The 16,127-nt window shown below is 43.4% G+C and overlaps 2 protein-coding genes across 4 annotated transcripts; one reads left to right on the top strand and one right to left on the bottom strand.

The window, feature by feature from the left end:
• Positions 1-1,286: 1,286 nt before the first annotated feature.
• On the bottom strand, positions 1,287-9,203 carry TUBB1 (tubulin beta 1 class VI). 3 transcript variants are annotated; one of them, XM_075166612.1, is made up of 4 exons: positions 9,075-9,203; positions 3,526-3,634; positions 3,223-3,333; positions 1,287-3,088 (listed from the first exon to the last, which is right to left on the bottom strand). In XM_075166612.1, the coding sequence occupies exons 3-4, from the start codon at positions 3,281-3,283 to the stop codon at positions 2,016-2,018; spliced, it is 1,134 nt and encodes a 377-aa protein (XP_075022713.1). In that variant the 5' UTR covers positions 3,284-3,333; positions 3,526-3,634; positions 9,075-9,203; the 3' UTR covers positions 1,287-2,015. The 3 variants fall into 3 exon arrangements, with proteins under 3 accessions (XP_075022713.1, XP_075022711.1, XP_075022712.1); XM_075166610.1 differs by lacking the exon at positions 9,075-9,203 and adding an exon at positions 7,468-7,621; XM_075166611.1 differs by lacking the exon at positions 9,075-9,203 and adding an exon at positions 5,284-5,530.
• A 428-nt stretch (positions 9,204-9,631) lies between these two features.
• CTSZ (cathepsin Z) lies at positions 9,632-15,831 on the top strand. The gene is made up of 6 exons (XM_075166624.1): positions 9,632-9,902; positions 10,465-10,628; positions 12,980-13,159; positions 13,786-13,936; positions 14,194-14,356; positions 14,869-15,831. The coding sequence occupies exons 1-6, from the start codon at positions 9,763-9,765 to the stop codon at positions 14,980-14,982; spliced, it is 912 nt and encodes a 303-aa protein (XP_075022725.1). The 5' UTR covers positions 9,632-9,762; the 3' UTR covers positions 14,983-15,831.
• Positions 15,832-16,127: the final 296 nt, after the last annotated feature.

Below are 16,127 nucleotides of genomic sequence, written 5' to 3'. Positions count from 1 at the left end.
CGAATGTGTGGAAAGTGTTGTTCCTCTTGAAACAAAGTACTCCATTTTGCAGAGACATTTATCTTTCGCTTGCATTAAAATAGAAGACTGTTTTTATCAGTCTACCATTCAGTAGCAACATATGTTTTTTTTAAAGGCAAATATCTTGTTGGATTTCATGCTGATATTTCAAGTACATCAATGAGTGAGAGATTTAATTGTTGTTTAAAACTTTTCTGCCTACTTCATTTCAGTGATTAATGATTACTTTGGAAAAAAGTTTTCTTCACTAAAGCCCATGTCAACAGAGAATATAGGCATATCACTTCGATAATTAAAAATACCTCTGTCAGTTCTCTCTGCTGGAAGTGGTACACTGTTGGCTTTCAAATTCTCTGTCTTCATGGTGTTCATCTTCCATTTGTGCTTCGAACAAAACTAACTCCGGGATAATCAATTTGATGAGGCTTAGCGTTAAGACTGAAGTAGAAGCAGGATATTTCGCCATGCATGTGCTGCGTGGGATCTAATCTCCAAAGCTGTCTGGAACACTGAGCAGTGAATCCGGAGTTGGAGACTGGCTACCTGTACGAGGTGGGGAGGGAGGCGCAGAAATCCCTGGACTGTGCTCTGATCGCTCAGCTACCGGTTGTCCTTCCTGTTACCGCTTTGTCACTGTGCTGGGAGGGAGAGGGACACGCGTTCACTAGGAAACAGTAGGAATGGAGGTGACACTCCGTCCCCTCTTGGCTTTCAGCTGTATCGGTGTGGGGGAAGTGTTTGCATGTTTCTGCTGCTGTGTGTCTTCACAGCAAGTCCAACATTGTCCCACTGCACAGCAAGGAGTACAGCGTGCTTACAGAACTGGCTTCAGGTTTGCGTTCATGTAGACACTTCTGCTGTTGACTCAAACATGAGGCATTACTTTCTTCACAGTATAATAAACTCTCTCTTCTAAGAACATAATAAAACAAGCTCAATTTTTCATGTAATTTAAAGCTAGTCCCTACATGAATAAACTGATTTTTGTCTATCATGTTTCAAGTAATAAAGTATTTTATAGAATGGTATATAGTTTTTATTTTAAAGAATATTATAAATACAGTCTTAAGTATATGGCTGTAAATGGCAAGGAACTTTTTGTCCTGAAGTGATGTTTTTGATTTAGTGATTGTCATTGAACTTACATCTAACTAGCTGCAAACCATTTCATCCATTTTGCTGTACTGAAGGATAGGAAGAAAATTTACAGTAGTTAGTACATGGGTGGGGGGAAAAAAATACCACACCAAAACTTTTACACAGTGTTTACAACTTTGTATGCTAATATAACTCAATCTATAGCTTGAAATAGAAACAAACCACACAACGATAATGAATACAAGCTCTGCAATAACATAACCCAGCAATGTGAGAGAACTATTAAAGTACTTTAAAAAAAAAGTAAGAATGTACATATTCAGCCTTTTGCCCCATGTTGTTTGCCCTCCCCTCTCCCTGCAACTGAAGGAACTGAACTTGTCTGAGATCTAGATCAGTCTGTGGAGTGTGTAATAAAATCGATACTGCCTTTATAGGCCTTAAGATGCACATGTGTTCTTAAAACAGTAACAAGTTCGCAAACAAAACACAAACGGTGTTTACCTGAGAATAAATAAATCTGATGAGTTGACAGCATATTTTGCTGTTGCTTACGATCCTGATATATACACACACACAGGCTGTGTATTACATTCAGTGTCTGGTGATGATATTCTAAAAGTGAATACATTTACAAGAAAGGCTGTTATGAGACAACTTGTCTTCCTAGTGGCTCTTTTTTGGGAGAGATTCAGTATCAACAGTTGTTTAGGAGAGTAAAGCATAGCTGCCATTAATTTCAAAAGCATTGTATTGTAATATTGGATATATTTTGGCCAGATGCAGAAAAAAAATAAGAAAGGTGTTATTTTTGGTATGCAGATGATCGCTACTGCTTTTTCTCTAGTGAACGTTAACAGGCTTATTCAGAGAATGTTTTGATTTTACCATTGTTTTTACAGTGCTTCCTTTTCTGGGCTGGCTTCCACTTCTACCTCTTCATATTCCTCAACATCTGCAGTGGCATCCTGGTACTGTTGGTACTCGGACACAAGGTCATTGGTGTTACCTTCTGCTTCAGAAAACTCCATCTCATCCATACCTTCACCAGTATACCAATGGAGAAATGCTTTTCTTCTGAACATAGCTGAGAACTGTTCAGAAACCCTGATGAAGAGCTCCTGAATGGCTGTGTTATTGCCAATAAAGGTAGCTGCCATCTTCAGTCCTCGAGGTGGTATGTCACACACAGCTACTTTGACATTATTAGGGATCCACTCCACAAAGTAGGAACTATTCTTGGTCTGGACAGCCAGCAACTGCTCATCCACTTCTCTGGTAGACATTCGGCCTCTGAAGATGCATGCCACGGTCAAGTAACGTCCACGACGAGGGTCACAGGCTGCCATCATGTTGCGTGCATCAAACATTTGTTGAGTAAGCTCTGGCACTGAGAGGGCTCTGTACTGTTGGCTACCTCGAGCTGTCAGTGGAGCAAAGCCAGGCATAAAGAAATGCAGGCGAGGAAAGGGCACCATGTTAACAGCCAGCTTCCTCAGATCTGCATTCAGTTGACCAGGAAAACGGAGTGAGGTTGTGACACCGCTCATTGTTAGGGACACCAAGTGGTTGAGGTCACCATAGGTGGGATTGGTGAGCTTTAAAGTTCTAAAACATATATCGTACAGAGCTTCATTGTCAATGCAAAAGGTTTCATCTGTATTCTCTATTAGTTGATGGATGGAGAGGATGGCATTATACGGCTCTACGACCGTGTCGGATACTTTGGGTGAAGGCACAACACTGAAAGTGTTCATAATCCTGTCGGGATACTCTTCTCTGATTTTGTTGATGAGGAGCGTGCCCATACCTGAGCCTGTACCACCACCAAGCGAATGGATGAGCTGGAATCCCTGAAGGCAGTCACAGCTCTCGCACTCATTCCTGACCACATCCATGACATTTTCAATCAGTTCAGCGCCTTCTGTGTAATGGCCCTTTGCCCAGTTGTTTCCAGCACCTGAATTACCTGTAAACAGAATTGCAGAAAGAACAGCCACAAAGTTAAGAAGAGAATTTTTAAAGGCTACAAAGATGGGAGTTAAAAGGCCGTTTTGGGGACAGTTGATTCCGGTTAGTTTGCTGACAGGATGCAGTACATACCGTGAATAAAATTGTCAGGTCGAAAGAGTGGGCCTATTTTGCTAGACCGTACACTGTCCATTGTACCAGGTTCCAGGTCCACCAAGATAGAACGGGGCACGTATTTATGGGCTAGGACAAAAGAAAATGAATGCGAACAGTTACAGTTAGAAGTCAAAGAGACAGGCTTATAATCTCTCTGAAAGATCCAACTCACCTACAGTGATTTGGGGATATATGTTTTTTTTTTAAATTACTTACTTTAGCCTTCATGTTGGCTCTGCAAATTGCTCTGCCAACACCTTAACAGTGCTAAACACTTACAGTAAGCCTCATTGAAGTACACGTTAATTCGCTCAAGCTGCAGTGTTGCATCCCCACGGTAGTTTCCAGCGATGTCAATCCCATGTTCATCACTTATCACCTCCCAGAACTGAAAAAGGAAAGAGGTTCAATACACTCACAAAGGTTTGGGTTTTTTTTTTCAGCACAATGTGTTCAGCACCAGCTCTGCTGGGCTCATGCCTGACTGCACATAAAGTGGGAACTGTGCCTGAAGTGGGGGATGTTTTGCCATTTACATATTAGATCAGAGCGGGGATCCTCCTCTCCCCCCTCCCCAAATAAGTCCAAGGGGAAAGTTTAGTAGACCATTTACGCTGCTTAGCTATCACCCATGCACTAATAGGTGGAGGACCTCAATTTGTTCCCTTTATAGTAAAGAAAAATTGATCTTAGTTTAAATAACAGAGGTACTAGTTGGTATGAGCTTAACAAAAAAGTCGGGGGGGGAGGTGTGGGATGGGGAGGGTTGCTTTGAGGCCTGTCATGCACAGTGGCACTGTGGCATGGCAAAGCTGGCTCAGACAAATTTGTATGAGAGCAATGCTTTCCACAAACAGATGTTGGCCCTAAACGTCCTATCTTGACATTCATATGGATGTCTTGTACTGGGGCTCTTATCTAGGCAGCAGCCACAGCAGCGTTAATGTAGACACACCCACCCACTATAATGACCAGGCTATTTTAATTTTAAAGGTCTTCTGGTTTAGCATCCAGTCTCATTTTGAGTGTACAAACACACCATTGCTAACATGTGCATGGTGGTTTTGTGTGTGTGTGCGCTTTTCTACGTGTCTTATTAGACATAAGTGGTTTCCAGGTCAAAGCCAACAGAAAAAATATAAACCTTTCAACTATCACACTGGCTGCATTCCAACTATCTGGGTCTGACATGACATTCCCTGGCCATCCACAGCTTCATGTTCCAATAAAAGGAATCAAGGTGAGATTTGTGGGAGCAAGAAATGGAGGAAGAACACGCTGGAACAATCCTTCAGCTATCATGCGTCCTCAAAGACCTTCCAGACCTAAATTAAGCCAGATACTTTTTTTTTGACAACTTCCTACTAATCAATAATAATAAAAAAAAGATGGACAGCACACAGCAAAAAGTTTTGGTTTTTTTCTCCTTGCACACAAAGTCAGCAATGAGCAACTTCTCTCTAAGTAACAGATGGCAGTGTTAGAACTACACAAAAGTACTCCAAATGACATGACTACCTCTCGCAGGAGGCCAGTTAGGCAGGAATCCTTAACTGCACTTTGTGCCACGCTCAGAAAAACCTAATTGGTCACTGATAGCACAGGTCATTCTGTTGACTAATACAATCCCATAGTAATGATTATAACGTGGCAGAGTTACTGCTGTATGACTGAACTAAAGCACTAATCACAACTTTGCAGCCCTGGAATTACTGGCTCTTTCACTTTTCCCAGTATTTTGCAGACTAGGTTAGTGCCCCTGGGAACATGAGTCCCAGCAGAAATGCTCTGGAGCACTTACAATCACTGTGCCATGTTTCATTCGACCGTCTTAACATTAACCTTTGCATGAGGAGCAAGCCCATCGTATGATTTTCACATCAAAATGCTCATATTCGCTGCTAACATGCCATGCATCCTACCATTGAGTTAACAAAGTAATTGTTCCCCACGAAAGTCCCCATCTGTTAACGATGTGTGACCTGCTACCACTGATAGCACTTACTATTAATGACCAATATTGAAAAGAGACCTTACCTTAGCTCCAATTTGGTTCCCACACTGGCCAATCTGAAGATGCACGATTTCACGCATTTTGTGTAGCTTAGACCTGTTGGTGGCTACAACCTAACACAGGTTTTCAGTCGCAGTCCCCAGAACAAGCCCTCTTTCTGCTGCTGTATCAGCTACACCCAGCGCAGTCCGCCCCAAGGGGCCTTTTTATACTAGTGGGACTGTCACTCAGCCAGCAAAGGGAGTAGCCAGCTCCTCAGGCTGCTCATCAAGGCATTTCACAAGGAGGCAAAGTGCCTATTCCCTGCCTGTGTCCAGGGTACAAGAGCACAGGTACATTACTGAGTGGCTTGGAAAAGAAAACTGTCACACGCACCCCCTTCCAATGAATTCCAGTTCTCTGTGCAGCAAACAGTATGATTCATGAATATCTGTGCACATTGTATTTGTGTTTCATTATTTTATACATTATATATATATAAATATATACACATATATAGAGATTATAGCCAAAAATGACCAATCTTAATTTATTAAGTACCTATGCTTCTGCCACGTAATTTAAATTTTAACATCATATGAGTCATACAGGACAACATCCATAATAAAAACAATAACTACTTTTGAGCAGTAGCCTCCTATAATCACAACATTCAGTGCATTGCCAGGCAAACTTGCAGTTCACTAATAAGCAGCATTCTCAGTGTCTAACTGCATGAAGGAGGGGGACAGGATCAGTTGCAAAAAAATACTTTGTAAAACATAAATATAACACTGCACTCTCAGTGATATATGTTCCTTAAACATTTAATAAGAATCCATCAATTTCAGCCAAACTAAAATCTAAATCACCTTTTGACTAACTGGCACAGCTTCTCTTCCTCTTTTTCTCTCTCTTCCTTTCTTGCCATTAAGAAACACAGTATTTCTTATATTTCTTATTTTCTGAGATGTAGTATTTCAGAAATTGCCAGGAAAATGCTAGAGGTGAAAACCCAGTTCCACTGAAGTTAACTGTAATGTTTCACTGCATTAAAGGAAACGATGCAAGGCTGAGCAAAACATGACACAGTCATGTTGCCTGCTGATAAACAGGACTAATATCACTGAGCAACAGAAGCCCAGAATGGACTGCCTTCGGGAAGCTTATAGTAGTTTTATTACATGCCAGATGACCGTCAGCACTTTGCAAGTGTTCCTTTTAAGGATAGGAAAAGGAACTATAATTAGGAAAGCACCTTAAATTATTTTGTATAAAAAGATGACAGTGGAAGGACTTGACTCATTGAAAGTAACTACTTTACCACTTTATGGGTCGCTAGAGATAAGGAATCTCTGAGCTTGCATATTGTTCCAAAAGAAAAATCAGCTTATTCCAGACTTCCCCACCACGGATGACTTCCACTTGTTCCACCAGCCAATGGAGGAACAGACAACTGCTCCTGAGACAAAGTTTAGAAGTGCATTGCAAAAAAGTAGCTAGCCAACATTCTGTCATCTTCTGCCAAGCTATGAGCCGTCCTCAGTAGGGAGCAATAAAAGCAAGACTTTAAATTCAGGTAGATTAATTTTGTTTCCTTAAAACACAATAGCTTTATCATTTTCAAAAAAATAAGTGTTCTCTAAACAGTTTAGTTTACTCAGCAAGAAAACATAACAGTTATGTTCCATTGCCACATTGTAGATATTTTCTACAATGGCAGTGGATATCTTCTACAATTACCTAAGACAAAATTAGGGAAAGGTTATTTGGACATTTGCTTTGAACGCAAATTTCATTTTATTCATGCACATTTCATATTTGTTTTCTCCAACCATGCTTAGCTGAAAGTAATAGTGCAATTCTGAGTTGTGTATTCAATTGCTGCATTCTGAATGGGAGCTGCATTGACACAATGTGTCAGAGAGCTACTGACACTAAATAAATGCTACTCAAAATATGCAATGTATTAATCTACAACAGCCACAACTTATGAAGGCGCTGAAGACGCTAATTCACTGTCCAAAAAATTTGGCAAAATAATTTCAGCAATAAATATACTCACTGAGAGCATCTCACAAGCAAAGAAAAAAAAGGGGAAGTGAAAGAAATATGCAATCACTTAACATTGGTTTTTCTTTTGCTAAAAATAGCTCCCTGGAATCATGTGCCTCCTCTGAAGCACTTCCTTATTAGCCTTAAAAATTAAGGCACATGACACAAAGTACCTGAGGTGGTTTCTGAAGCGGAGGTGGTTTTGTGCCTCTTTTCCCTCTCCTCCCCAACTGCATTTCTGTGAACATCCAAGTCTGTCTTTACACCAAACCTGGTACACAAAAAGCCTGTTTCTCTATAGATTTTGTTTGCAGGCCTGTCATTCCTCAGCTCTGAGAAACCTCAAGCCTGTTAACTGCCCGAGTGCGCTTCCCAGGCACAGCCATTGAACATGTGCTATTGCAGATTAGCGGAGTGAGCGTCCCCAGAGAAAGAGGAGATGGTGACGGAAGGGTTGGCTTCGAGGGACTTTGGGCACTGCGGAGATTAGGAGCAGCCTGGCACTGGGCACAGCTCTTACCAGCCCATCCTGGTGTGTCCATTATCAGGCTGCCCACTGCTTCCATTGCCTTCAGAGTGGGCCCCAGATACCAAAGCCCTGGTGATGGGCATAAGTTAAGACCACAAACAAGCCAGGTTTTTTTGGTTACTGGGGGTGGTTTTGTGTCTTTTTTTCTTGGATGTTTTTTTTTTAATGCCACCACAGTACCCACCAGCAGCAAATACGCATGTGCAGGGAGGCATTCTAGGATACTTTTTTTTTTTTAATATGGTTTGCTTGGGAGGAACTAGCTTTTCACAGTAGCAGAGAAGATTGTTGAGAAGAAAGCCTGTTCAACTTGGGATAAGCCGGGCTACAGGCCACCAGATAATTTTAGAGAGATCTGTGAATGGCTACGAGATGAGCTGATGCCAGTCTCAACTAATCTGGGCTAGCTACATCATCCTTAGGAATGCTACCAAGAAAAGTTGCATTCAACAGGCAATAAAGACTACCTACTTCACATTTTCATTTCAGTTAAGAAAAACTATGTAAAGACTGCCTCCCTCTGGCAGGTGGTCCAAAGGAAATAAGGCAGGACTGCCCACTGTAAGTTATCATCCGCATAATGAGCCCGTATGTTTAAACAAATAGGTTTTTACAATCAGAGTGGACAACCGAGCAGTTCTTTACCTTCCTCACACTGCAGAGCTATGACCCAGGAAAAAGCTGGGGCTTGCAGCATGTGAATTCATCTGCTGGGTAGTGCCCTTACTTGGGCCCTACCACCACAACTGTTGCGTTTGGATCATTTGATGAATTACCAAAAAGGTCAACTGCTCCACAGGCAGGCTCAGTTCTTGCTCTGCTTCTCCTTTTGTTGCATTGGTTCTCAGTGCCTCAGTTTCTCTATTCATCATGTGGAGCTAATAAACCTCATGCCTTTTATAAAAAGTGCTGAGAGCTAAGGAAGAAAAGCTGTGAGGGAAGAACTGGCTGTGGTTTACTAAACCTGTTTACCAAACATGAAAGCTCTAGCCAACGTATGGAAAAGAGACAGGTAGTTGTCTCACACAGATACTTAAACCTTCTGCAGGAAAATAAGAAAACTATTTTTACTACTGACTAAATCTTGTAGCAGATAATAAAGAATCTTCAAATGTCCTAAACCCTAAAGAATAGTCTAAAAAATGGACACAAGCTTGTATTCCTTTGTAAATTGTAGCATAAAAGGGCTTGAGAAATTCAAAACTTGGGACTAGCAAAAAAATCCCAACCAAACAAAAAAAAACGGCCTACCTGCTCTATGCAATCACACAGTCGCTGGGCGCAGCCTTACAGAATGCTGATGTGTTAGGCCGAAGGTAAAGAAACCTGTAACCCAGCCACACAGGGCCTGCGTCTGTCCCAGATACAAGTCCTCTTGTCATCACCCCTGTGTTGACAGCAACAGCATATATTGAATCATCACAGTATTTTAATAGCTTTTCCTTTTTTTTTTTTTTGGGGGGGGTGTGGTGTGATCAAAATTGCTTCATTTTTGAGCATGTGAGATGGAGACCTCACCTGGGGGCACAGCGGGACGCCTGCATTCCCTACAGAGCACCCAGCGGGGCTGCCCGCGGAGGGGGTGCTGCAGGGCCCGGGAGCAGGGAGCGCGAACACCGCGATGTAAGGGCTCTCTACGTTTGTTCCTTACCCCCTCATAAATTAATTAGATACCATCAGGAAGGACTTAGCCACGTACACGCTGTACTTGGCGTTACTGAGTCCAGCTTCCACCAGACAGACGTTGATAAACACGAAATAAGGAACTCAAGGGAGTCTTCGCATCCCCCGCCCGCCGCAGGTGGTCACGCACCGCCGCGCCGCGCCGCGCCGCCCCCACCGCCGGTGCCGCCCCCGGCCCGCGGCCGCCCGCCCCTCCGCCGCCCTTAAATGCCGGCGCCGGGGCCGCGCTGTGGAGGAAGGTGGTGCTGCCCGCAGCATGGCCGGGCCGTCCCGGCGCTTCGCGTCCCTCCTGCTGCTGCTCTGGGGCTGCCTCTGCCCGCCCGCCCGCGCCGGCCTTTACTTCAGGGAAGGGCAGCACTGCTACAAGCCGGCCCCGCGCAAGGCTCCCGGGCTGAGGTGAGGTTCGCCCCCGCCGCCCCGTCTCCTCACGGGGCTGCCGCCCGGCTGCGGGCAGCCCCGGCCGCCTCCCCCGGCCCCCTCCAAGCGGCGTCGCGGAGAGGAGTTCGGGGGCGCCCCGGGAAGGGGCTGGGCCGGCACGCGGCCCGCCTGCACGGGGGCTTTGCAAACCCGGCATCGCCTGGTCTGGGGGGGGCTCCCCGGGGCAGCCCTGGCCCCCCGCTCCCCGGGGGGGGCTCAGGAGGGGCTCCCCGGGGCAGTCCTGGCCCCCCGCTCCCCGGGGGGGGCTCAGGAGGGGCTCCCCGGGGCAGCCCTGGCCCCCCGCTGCCCGGGCGGTGCACGGGGGGGGCTCCGCGGGGCGCAGTGGGGGTCACGAGACCGCGCGGGCAGGACTGGTCACGCTGCCCGCTGTCACGTGACCCGCGCTGCTCGCCGGACACTCGCGGCCTCGTTACGAAATTCCGTGAAAGCTGTTTTTTTTTTAAAAAAAAATCCCCTCGTTTGCCTGAAAATAGAGGCTCGGGCAGCGCGGGAGCTGGTTCTTCTTTCTGCCTCAACGCAGGACCTACCCCCGCCCGCACGAGTACCTGGACGTCTCCGCGCTGCCCGAGAGCTGGGACTGGAGGAACGTAGACGGCGTCAATTACGCCAGCACCACTCGGAACCAGCACATCCCCCAGTACTGCGGGTCCTGCTGGGCCCACGGCAGCACCAGCGCGTTAGCAGGTATGCTGTGCTTGGGGCTGCCTGCGGCCTGCTCACCCGCCAAGCTGTTGCCCCCAGTGATTTGTAGTTTTTGGTAAGCAAAGGAAGTTTAGGATTGTAGAATCACAGACTGGTTTGGGTTGGAAGGGACCTTTACAGGTCATCTAGTCCAACCCCCCTGCCGTGGGCAGGGACATCTTCAACTAGATCAGGTAGCTCAGAGCCCCGTCCAGCCTGACCTTGAATGTTTCCAGGGATGGGGCATCTACCACTTCTCTGGGCAACCTGTGCCGGTGTTTCACCACCTTCATCATAAAAAATTCTCCTCCTTATATCTAATCTAAATCTCCCCTCTTTTAGTTTAAAACCATTACCCCTTGTCCTGTTGCAACGGCCCTGCTAAAAAGTTTGTCCCCATCTTTCTTAATAAGCCCCCTTTAAGTACTAAGCAATAAGGTCTCCCTGGAGCCTTCTCTTCTCCAGGCTGAACAACCCCAACCCTCTCAGCCTTTCTTCACAGGAGAGGTGTTCCATCCCCCTGATCATTTTTGTGGCCGCCTCTGGACTCACTCGAACAGGTCCATGTCTTTCTTGTGTTTATCTTCAGCTTACAAAATAGCTGGTATAAAGAAGAGGTGCCAAATTACTGCAGTGACTGATGCAGCACAAACCGAGACTGAGATGTCTGTGAATACACCAGAACAGTGGGAATTCCCAAGCTGGCAGCTGAAGGCAAGGAGGTTTGGTTTCAATAGAGAAAGCAATTGGAGCGAGGCTGTCCCCACCCTCTCAGAATTGTCGAGGGGGGAACACTGGCATGGTTAAAAAGCTGTTTGCAGAAGGAATACGTTCATAGCTCCTGCCAAACTGCCGTTTAGGGCCTGGAGTAAGAACTGAGTTTTCTGCCCCTCTTCTTGGAGGCGTGGTGATGGTAGCAGCAGATGTGAAAGCAGTTACCATGTCTCCTTCCTTTTTTTGGTACCTCAGCCTGCTGCACTATATCTACAGCGGCAAAGGGCAGCTCCAGTGGTGCCTGGATTTGCGGAAATGAAAGAAGTTGCCTCTCGTGGGAAGGGCCCGCAGGGTATTAGCTTCAAGAGCCCTGTCATTCAAATGAACTGACTACCACAGCATACAGACAAATCTAGTTTCAGCAGATATCTATCAGCCTTTTTCTTGGGAAAAGGAAGTAGGGGTTTGCTTCAGTTGGAGAAATATTTTATCTAGAGAGAATACCTGATGATTTGCATGCAAGAGTAATGTGCTGCAGAAGTACTGTTTGCCTAGGGAAGCTGTAAGAGGATTAACTGTGAAGGAGAAATAGAGGAAATTGTGCAGAAATGGGAAGGCAATGCAGGTGTGAGCAGACGGCAGGAATCACGAAGGATCTGTTCTTAAGCAGTACAAGAATACAGATGTATGAAACCTGCCATGATGTAGTGAAGCACTAGGATAGATAAAATATAGCAACTTCTTAATTATATAACTTGAGTTAAAACTTAATTGTGTATGTAGGTATGCCAGTATGTGCATCTTTATAAGTATAAAAGGCTGATTTTAAAAATCAGGGTATTTTTTCTTAACTGCTGTGAATAGTTAAAGCATTTATTCCATCTCTTGTTGCTGGAAGGCTAGGCTGGGATAATGCCTCCCAGCTCTGTCACATATAGTTGAATGTCTAATAGGATTAAAAGTACTACAGTGGCATCAGTTAAGACTGCTAATACACTGAGAAGCAGTTTATAAATACTCATTGGGAAGCTTTTCTGCCAAGCAAGCTAGTTGTTTCTGACAAAATAAGGTAGCGGGGTGGCGATGCCTGTCTGAGATGGCAGGATAACAGTGAGGTGTTGAATAACAGCGAGGATATACTTCTGAAAGCTTTTCCTTGCTTTAAATTTAAGACTGTCTCTCAGAGCCAGAGACCTGGGCTGCATGGGCTTATGACTCTCTGCATGGGTTTATGCATAAATCTTTACTCCTGTAAAAGAGGCTAGTGAGAGCTGGTTTTTGAAAACTCTTTGCTGCCAAAGCCAGGAAACAGATCTGGAAGTTTTCAGAAGCTATGACTTGAATTAAAAGAGGTCTAGAGCACTTCAAGGCTTTAAACCAATCTTACTCATCTGCGTATTTTTGCTGAGTTTTTAATGGAAAAAATTTCTAATGGAAACCCACAATAATAACTCAGCCTGCTGGCTTGAGTTATGTTGTGCCATGTGCCTCACTGTCGACAGTAGGGGCTTTTCCAACCACAAGTACTGTTGCCTGCAAACAGTTACAGGTTCAATGATGGAGAGACAGTTTTAACACTAGTTGCAATGTGTAACCACCCACGTATTTCACTAACGAAAACCAATTTCTTATCCTTACAGATAGAATCAACATAAAGAGAAAAGGTGCATGGCCTTCTGCCTACCTCTCTGTTCAGAACGTGATTGATTGTGCTAACGCAGGATCCTGTGAAGGTGGAGACCACTCGGGTGTTTGGATGTATGCCCATGACCATGGCATTCCAGATGAGACCTGCAACAACTACCAAGCTAAGGATCAAAGTATGATGCCTATTTGCTTTGCTGTAAGGCTTCATCCCAGGTTTAGCAGATTTTAATGTAACAAAAAAAAAATAAATTTTGGGGGGGTTTTCAGTGTACTGGTTCCTGCCTTTCAGTGTAGTACCTGCTGTTTGACTGACAGAACAGGTTTTCTTTACACGCCTGTGTGTGTCTTTTTACTCTAGCCAGACAGCATAGCATTAAATCATGCCCAGGCAAGTTTGCGCAGCTAGATTGTTTAAACTTAATCTCTTAAGTCTGTGATATACAATCTCTAATGTACTGAAATATTTACAAGTGTTACTTCAAGCTAAACAAAGGAGAAATGTAACCTTTGTCTGGTCATGTATGACCGGAATCGTTTCTGTATCTATAGAGAAGCACATCTGAAACATTTCCTCATTAAAGCGCTTACACCTATGAAGTAAAGAATAGTAACTAGTGATTGTAGAGACTTTAAATGTGGTTCCAGAAAAGAGTTTAGTTCACCAGAAAGAGTATGTATTAGTAATTAAATTAATATCTGCCTCAAATAAGTTAAAAGGAAAAAAAGCTTAGTGTGATACCATTAATTCACTTGAAGAAAAGCATTCTCTTGCCGTGATAATCTCACTTTTGTTTTGTAGAGTGTAAGAAGTTTAACCAGTGTGGAACTTGTGTCACTTTTGGAGAATGCCACGTGATAAAGAACTACACTCTCTGGAAAGTTGCTGACTATGGGTCTGTCAGTGGAAGAGAAAAAATGATGGCAGAAATCTATACTAATGGACCAATTAGGTAAAAAAAAGTATCTTCAATGGTAAAAAAGAAAATGTTTATTTACTAGTAATATTGGGATTGAAATACTTGAAACTCATTCTAATGACTGAAGTGTAGTTCTCTAGCATATGTTAGCAGCTCTGCATTAATACGCACTTTAGCTTGTTTGTAGATAAATTGAGGTCTGAAGTAAAAATGCAAGAAAACCAATTGTTTTTTAGCCAGGCCCCTGCCCTGACCGCCTGTATAAAAATGCTTTCTCTGTTTTCTTACAGCTGTGGCATAATGGCTACTGAAAAGTTGGATGCTTACACTGGAGGACTTTACACAGAGTACAACCCCTCGCCTGCGGTGAATCACATTGTATCCGTGGCTGGCTGGGGCGTAGAAAATGGAACAGAATACTGGATTGTTCGTAACTCATGGGGTGAACCCTGGGTAAGGAAACATGGGAACAAACACGTTTGCAGAATGACTTTAGAGGAAAGGTGGGTTTTTCCACTTGCAAACAGAAAGCTGCAAAGCTAGCCTGTGGCTAGGAAAAGTAAAACTTTCTTTGAACTAGACTAGCAATTAAAAAATGAAACCTAACTAATCTGAAGACAAGGATGTTCAGCCGAAGTTACTTGAGTAATGTCAACTCAATCCCAAATGCTACTCTTCGACGGACATGCAGCTCCTATTATGGGCAGCTGTAAATTACTGTTAGTTGTAGGCAAAAATCAAGTCACATACCTGGAATAGATGAAGGGGATGGAAATTTACCAAAGCAGATTGCCCCTTTAAACAAGGTTGCCCTGTGAACCCGGTGTTGTACTTCATCTTGAGTGAATTCCTAGAAACGCTCGTATATAAATCACTCGTATTTGGAAGACAGAACAGACTCAATAGCATACATTTTCTGTAGTTATGTTTTCTAATTCACAATGCAAATTAATTCTTTCACACAGGGTGAAAGAGGGTGGCTGAGAATTGTGACAAGTGCATATAAAGGTGGAAGAGGAGCAGAGTACAATCTTGCTATTGAAGAGGACTGTGCATATGGAGATGCTGTACTTCCTTGATTCTGTATTGTACATCTTTCTGTTTAGAACTACTATGTTTGGAAGATTCCCAGAACAACCTTTTTCAGTTTAAAGAATAGCAGTCTAAAACTCTTTCATAGTTCAACACCATCAGGCAGTTCTGCAAAATTAGCCCAGATAGCAACACACAATGTCTTCAAAGTAAAATAAATACAGAACTGCCTTTAGATAATTATTTACAACTTAAAAAAAGTAATTTACCTATTAAAAAGTTGTCCGCTTTGATGCGGAGTACTTAAATCATATTGACTTAGTCACAGAAACTGTATATGTAAATATTTTATTTAAAAAAATACAAATTATGTAGACATACTGGGAAGGAAAAAGTGTACTCAATATTTGGGTCTAGAGCTTATATTAAATTCTCTGACAGTATTGACCAAATATCATCTCACAATGATGCAGGTGAGCAAAGCTAAGTTTAGACATGATATATTCAAAAACTAAATCCCCTGTTGTTTCTTTGGCCTCCCAGTGAAACAGTGTTCTTGGAAGTCTTTTATAATACAGTTGCTTTATCCAACCGAAATGATGTAACATGAATTACTTTGATCAAAAGACAAAGTCAAGTCTAAACACTTCCTAGTTATTTAATTAGTCTTTTCTTTGCTCACATTCCTTGCTTTAATATGCGATTGACTGTGCCACTTTTCTCCTAAAGAGGCAAAGTATAAATTGCCATAAGCCAGAACTCTTCACTACTTTAAAGAAAGGTAGCAATTCTCTTCCTCAGTAACTGGCTCAGTTTTAAGTGGCAAATCAGTGCCATATCAAGTGTTACTAACTGGCATTGTTAATTGCATTTAATAAATGGACCTTTTTCTCTTACATGACTGTGTACTTATTAATACATGTTTTCAGTCATCTTCTATTGTTGCCTAACAAGCAGTCTCATGTGGCAGACTACTGCCAATAAGGATTAGTTCTGCCAAGCTGCAGTGCCTGCTGTAACTTAAGTTGCATTGAGATATGGACATGGTAGTATGTAGATGATCACATGTAGATGATCACAGCATCATGGAAGTTTTAACTAGTTAAAAATCATCTACATGGATAAGTACAGAGGAACTCAAGTGTTTAGAGAAAGCAATACCAAGCTTGAACACAGAGGAAAGCAAAAGTAC

This window comes from Calonectris borealis, chromosome 17 (assembly GCF_964195595.1).
Source record: "Calonectris borealis chromosome 17, bCalBor7.hap1.2, whole genome shotgun sequence".
NCBI classification, from domain to species: Eukaryota; Metazoa; Chordata; class Aves; order Procellariiformes; family Procellariidae; genus Calonectris; species Calonectris borealis.
Note: the sequence above shows the minus strand (reverse complement) of the source record. Positions and strands in the feature narration are given on the sequence as shown.

Coding starts and splice junctions, on each gene's coding strand:
- CTSZ (XM_075166624.1), top strand. CDS start 9,763: ATGGCCGGGCCGTCCCGGCGCTTCGCGTCCCTCCTGCTGCTGCTCTGG. Junction 13,160..13,785: donor CTACCAAGCTAAGGATCAAA/GTATGATGCCTA, acceptor TTTGTTTTGTAG/AGTGTAAGAAGTTTAACCAG. Junction 13,937..14,193: donor TATACTAATGGACCAATTAG/GTAAAAAAAAGT, acceptor GTTTTCTTACAG/CTGTGGCATAATGGCTACTG.
- TUBB1 (XM_075166610.1), bottom strand. CDS start 7,542: ATGTTCACAGAAATGCAGTTGGGGAGGAGAGGGAAAAGAGGCACAAAA. Junction 3,635..7,467: donor CGCTTCAGAAACCACCTCAG/GTACTTTGTGTC, acceptor TTCCTTTTTCAG/TTCTGGGAGGTGATAAGTGA. Junction 3,334..3,525: donor GTACTTCAATGAGGCTTACT/GTAAGTGTTTAG, acceptor CTTTTGTCCTAG/CCCATAAATACGTGCCCCGT.